Genomic DNA, 5586 nt, shown 5'->3' with positions numbered 1-5586 from the left:
CTCAACGCAATCCGCGTCTTGCATCACCGGCTCCCACCCCTCAGAGCCAGCACCAGGTGGAGCACAGATCCTCCCTGAATCTTGTAGTCCGCTGCCGTTTTCTCATCATTCCTGTGAGGGAGCGGGGAGGAAGGGGGGGAAAGAGAGAGAGAGACAGAGAGCATAGCGTTTAACATGACCTGGACGTTATTCCCTCTCCCCTCCCCCATCCAAACCTCACCTTCCCCGAATGCCCAGCAGCCGACAGGTCTCACTCATTGCCCCCCAGCGCTTCCTCAGCTAAGGTCAAAGAATTCCTTTGGCACGGAAAGGCCAATCGGCCCATCGAGTCCACACTCCCTCTCCCTTCCCATGTGATCCCTTCCCTTCCCATGGATAACCCCTAACCTGCACATCGCTGGGCACTGTGGGTAATTTAGCCCAGCAAATCCACCCGAACCTATACATCCCAGGGCACGATGGGTATTTTGGCACAGCCAATCCACCCTATCCTTCACATCCCTGGGCACTGTGGGTAATTTAGTACGGCCAATCCACCCTATCCTTCACATCCCTGGGCACTGTGGGTAATTTAGCATGGCCAATCCACCCTAACCTGCACATCCCTGGGCACTATGGGTAATTTAGCACGGCCAATTCACTCTAACCTGCACATCCCTGGGCACTATGGGTAATTTAGCACAGCCAATTCACCCTAACCTGCACACCCCTGGGCACTATGGGTAATTTAGCACGGCCAATCCATCCTAACCTACACATCTCTGGGCACTATGGGTAATTTAGCATGGCCAATCCATCCTAACCTACACATCCCTGGGCACTATGGGTATTTTAGCACGGCCAATTCACCCTGAGCTGCACATCTTTGGATTGTGGGAGGAAATCGGAGCACCCGGAGGAAACCCAGAGAGACATGGGGACAGAATGTGCAAACTGCACGCAGACTGTTGCCAGAGGGTGTGTTATGACATTGTAGGTGTGCACTGTACTTTAAGAGGGAGAGGGTGCAAGCAAGGACTGACTGAAAGCACAAAGTGCCCTGAACAACTTGAAAACGTAACACTTGGTTGAAACAAATAGCTGGAGTTGCATTGCCATGAAACAAAAAACAAATTCAAATTTGGCAAGCTTAAAGTATGCCCCAGATGCCAAAATCCAATCGAATTGGAATTTAATGTTTTGATGACATCAAACCAATGAAACGATCTGATGTATTTTGGGGGGTGTAAAACCGGACATTTTGAACAGTTGGAGGAGAACTGCCAAGAACATCAACAAGTGTAGACTGCTAGCCGAATAGCTCTCCGAAAGGTACCTGTCCGTAAGTAATTTGTGCAGCAGAATGCTGAAGCTGACCGAGGGAATACTCTCCAGAGGAAAATAAAGAATCCACAAAGCTGACTGGTTTTGAAATGTGAATTTTTTTTTTGTAAATCTTAAATCGTGTTTTTTTTTTGTTTAAAACTGGACCTGTATTGTAGAGTGGGAGGTAAGAGATAGGTTTAAGAGAAAGGAGTTGTAAATGGATGTCGGTTTGCCCGCTGAGCTGCAAGGTTCATTTTCAGACGTTTCGTCACCATACTGGGTAGCATCTTCAGTGAGCCTCTGGATGAAGCACTGGTGGTGTAGCCCGCTTTCTCTTTATATGATGGAGTTTCCTAGGGTCGGTGATGCCATTTCCTGTGGTGACATCATTCCCCATGGTGATGTCATTTCCAGTTCCTGTCTCTCAGGGGGTGGTAAATGGGATCCAGGTGGTGACTGCAAGTCAGACCACCCCAGGTTTATTAGATTAGATTCCCCACAGTATGGAAACAGGTGCTTCGGCCCAAAATGTCCACACCGACCCTCGAAGAGTAACCCACCCAGACCCATTCCCCTACATTTACCCCATTAGCGTGGCCAATTCACCTGATCTGCACATTTCTGGACTGTGGGAGGAAACCGGAGCACCCGGAGGAAACCCACACAGACACGGGGAGAACTCCGCACAGACAGTCGCCTGAGGCGGGAATTGAACCCGGGTCTCTGGCGCTGTGAGGCAGCAGTGCTAACCACCGTTCAGGGAGAATACAGTTTGTATAGTTAGCTTGAAAGGACCCATATAGAAACTGTGCAAATAAAAACTTCCCAGGGCAAGAATCCACTGTCGCGAGGTACTTAGAAAATCAGAGGATCAAGCAAGGAAATAACAAGAGAATCGTTCATTTATACCCTGAGGAACAGTTGAAATACCAAAGGAAAATTCAAGTAAATTCTAGAGGGCTGTGGCACGCCATTTCTGTTGGTCATTTAAGATATTCTTGGGTAAGTGAACTCTTTTGTGGAGGGGGCATTTTCTGTGAACAATAAAGAGGTGAACCAAGTTTACAGCATCAGCTTTTGTAAACAATACGGTGAAGTCGTACGGGTTGCCTCAGTGAAATCTTGAGGGGTAATAGTGTTGGTTTACATTTGAAGAAAAAAAATTAATTGCTTAGCAATTAAAGAGTTTGAACAGGATTACAGTAGAGAGCACTTCAAAGAAAATAGTTGACGTGCTTTGGGACGTCCAAAAGGTGCTACAGAAATGCAACCCTGCCATCCTTTTGGAAAAGTAAAACTTTGATCTGACCACATCATATTATGGGATCTGGCTGTTAGCCTATTGGCTGCCACGCTTTCTATGTTACAAAGTGAGGCCATGGCTTAGTAGTATTATTGCTCGACTATTTATCCAATTCCAAGCTACCTTCACCCCATTCCCACCCACCTCCCATTTATCTGAGCCCTCCTTGGGCTGCCCACCCCCTTCCACATTCCTGATGTGGAGCTTATGCCCGAAATGTCGACTCTCCTGCTCCTCGGATGCTGCCTGAGCTGCTGGGCTTTTCCAGCGCCGCACCTTTTGACTCTGACCTCCAGCATCTGTCGTCCTCACTCTCTCCTATTAATTCAGAGACCCGGGTGACGCTCTGGGGACCCGGGTTCGAATTCTGCCGCGGTAGTTTGTGGAAGTTGGCGGCGCGGTGGCTCAGTGGTTAGCACTGCTGCTGCCTCACAGCGCCAGAGACCCGGGTTCAATTCCCACCCTCGGGGGCAACTGTCTGTGTGGAGTTTGCACACTCCCCGTGTCGGGGTGTGGGTTCCTCTTCGGAGGGTCGGTGTGGACCTGTTGGGCCGAAGGGTCTGTTTCCCACACTGTAGGTAATCTAATCTAAAGTATTTTTAAAAACTCTGGAATTCAGAGTCTAACGAAAAACCTATCTGGTTCACTAATATCCTTCAGGGAAGGAAACTGCCGTCCTTACCCGGTCTGGCCTACGTGCGACTCCTGACCCACAGCAACGCCCTTTTCCCCACGAGCAAATAGGAAAACAAAATGGCCGCCCTTCACGAGTGTTCAAGTGACCACAAAGCCCCTTTCGGTCCCAGCTCCATTACTCACATCTGCTTTCCGCTATAGATGAGGCGCTGCTGTTGAGGGGGGATGCCCTCCTTCTCCTCCACCCGCTCTTTTATTCGCTCCACCTGGGGACATAGAGCAAGAGCACCCGACATAGTCATAGAGAAACAGACCCTTCGGCCCAACCCGTCCAGTTATCCCAAACCCAACCTAGTCCCACCCGCCAGCACCCGGCCCGTATCCCTCCAAACCCTTCCTATTCATGTACCCATCCAAATGTCTCTTAAATGTTGCAATTGTACCAGCCTCCACCACTTCCTCTGGCAGCTCATTCCACCCCTCACGAGTGAGCTTCACCCCCCCCTCCCCCCGCAGGCTATATAATTAATTAGAGATCACAAAACACAGATCGCCTCTCCGTCCGGCCTGTCCATTGCATGGCTTTGGTGTCGCCGTGTTATCAGACCGCCCTCGGGGCTTTGGGACAGCTGCGTCAACCGGGTCCCGGAAGCCGATTGTAAATGGGCTTTAGGAAAGCGTATTCCCTGGTCTGCGAGTGGTTTCACCCGTCAGCCGGTTTGGTCAATGCCGAGGCATTCTGGGTGTTTCTGGCCTCATTTGGCCAAGTTTGATTTCCTGTGGTCTGCGTGGGCATGCTGTGGGTAGGCCGTGTGGCAGATCTTTCTCCACGGCAAGGGGGGGGTGGGGGGAGATTTAAGATTGTACCACCTTCAGAAGGTTACTTAGAGAGTTGCCACAGCCCAGGTGGGTATCTGACAAAGGGGGCAGGGCTCTGAGAGCTTGTCCTTTCAAGTAAACCTGTCATAACTATTATTCGGTGGGGTGAGATTTGTTTTTTTGTTTTAAACTTTGTCGGTACACCCTACAAAGTGACAGAGCGCCAGCGACACTGAAGGGACGGCGATGTAGTTCAAAGTCGGGAACGCGTGGGGTTCGGAAGGGGATCCTGCAGAGTCTGGTGCACCCATATATCTGTCGCCCCTGACTGCGTGTCAGTCACTGCTGAAAGCAGGGGATCGATTATGCAGGCTGCATGGTTCAGAGGATGTTTCCTCTTTTTGAGGGTGGTGGGAGCTTAGATTAGATTACTTACAGTGTGGGAACAGGCCCTTCGGCCCAACAAGTCCACACTGACCCGCCGAGTGGGAGTCAGCGAGTTTTGATCAGACTGGGTGGAGGAGGGGGCAGATGGAACTCAAACCAGGCCAGGACTGACACAGTCAATAGTAGGGCCCTGGGGGGGAAGTGGCATAGAACAAAGATCTCCGGGTACAGGCCTTCAAAGTGGAGTCCCAGGTAGACAGGGCGGTGAAGGCGGCTTTCGGCATGCCGGCTTTCACTGGTCGGGGCATCGAGTGTAGGAGTCAGGACATCACGTTGCAGCGGCACCAGACGTTGGTGACGCCACATTCGGAGTACCGCGTGCCGTTCTGCAGAAGGGTGATTGTTAAACGAGAAAGAGCTCAGTTTTGTTTCCCTGGTACGTTGGAAATCGAGGGGTGACCTTCAAGGGATCTATAAAATCACAAGAGGCATAGCGAAGGTAGAGAGGCAACACCTCTTGCCTATGGGAAGGGGAGGTAAAACCGAGAGGGCATAGGCTTAAGGCGAGAGAGAGGAGATACACAATAGGGTCCTCAGAGGCAATTGCTGCGCACAGAGGGTGGTGAGTGCCTGGAATGGGTTGCCAGGGGGAGTGGGGGTGGAGAGTACAATTGTGTCGTTGAAGGAACATTTGGACAGGTACATGGATGGGATGGGGATGGAGGGATATGGACCAAACGCAGGCAAACAGGACCAGGTTAAGGATGTGGGTTTGCTCGCTGAGCTGGAAAGTTCGTTTCCAGACGTTTCGTCACCGTATGAGGTAACATCTTCAGTGGGCCTCCGGATGAAGCATAGCTGATGATGTCTGCTTTCTGTTTGGGTGTTTGGGGTTTCTTTGGGTTGGTGGTGTCATTCCCCATGGCGACGTCATTCCCCGACGTCATTCCCCATGGCGACGTCATTCCCCATGGCGACGTCATTCCCCATGGCGACGTCATTCCCCATGGCGACGTCATTCCCCATGGCGCCGTCATTCCCTAATAGATTTTTTTTTTTTTAAGATTACTTACAGTGTGGAAACAGGCCCTTCGGCCCAACAAGTCCACACCGACCCGCCGAAGCGTAACCCACCC

General features: G+C 51.0%; 1 protein-coding gene across 1 annotated transcript in view; it reads right to left on the bottom strand.

Moving 5' to 3' along the window:
• Positions 1–6: 6 nt before the first annotated feature.
• Positions 7–5586, bottom strand: part of LOC122548071 (NEDD8-like) — a gene marked incomplete at its 5' end in the record, with an annotated part of 8943 nt that continues 3363 nt past the window's right edge. Inside the window, 2 exons of the mRNA XM_043686640.1 lie at positions 7–111; positions 3428–3510. Coding sequence (XP_043542575.1) covers positions 24–111; positions 3428–3510 — 171 coding nt within the window. The remainder of the gene's footprint in view (positions 112–3427; positions 3511–5586) is intronic.

This window comes from Chiloscyllium plagiosum, unplaced genomic scaffold (genome assembly GCF_004010195.1).
Source record: "Chiloscyllium plagiosum isolate BGI_BamShark_2017 unplaced genomic scaffold, ASM401019v2 scaf_8659, whole genome shotgun sequence".
NCBI lineage: Eukaryota > Metazoa > Chordata > Chondrichthyes > Orectolobiformes > Hemiscylliidae > Chiloscyllium > Chiloscyllium plagiosum.
Note: the sequence above shows the minus strand (reverse complement) of the source record. Positions and strands in the feature narration are given on the sequence as shown.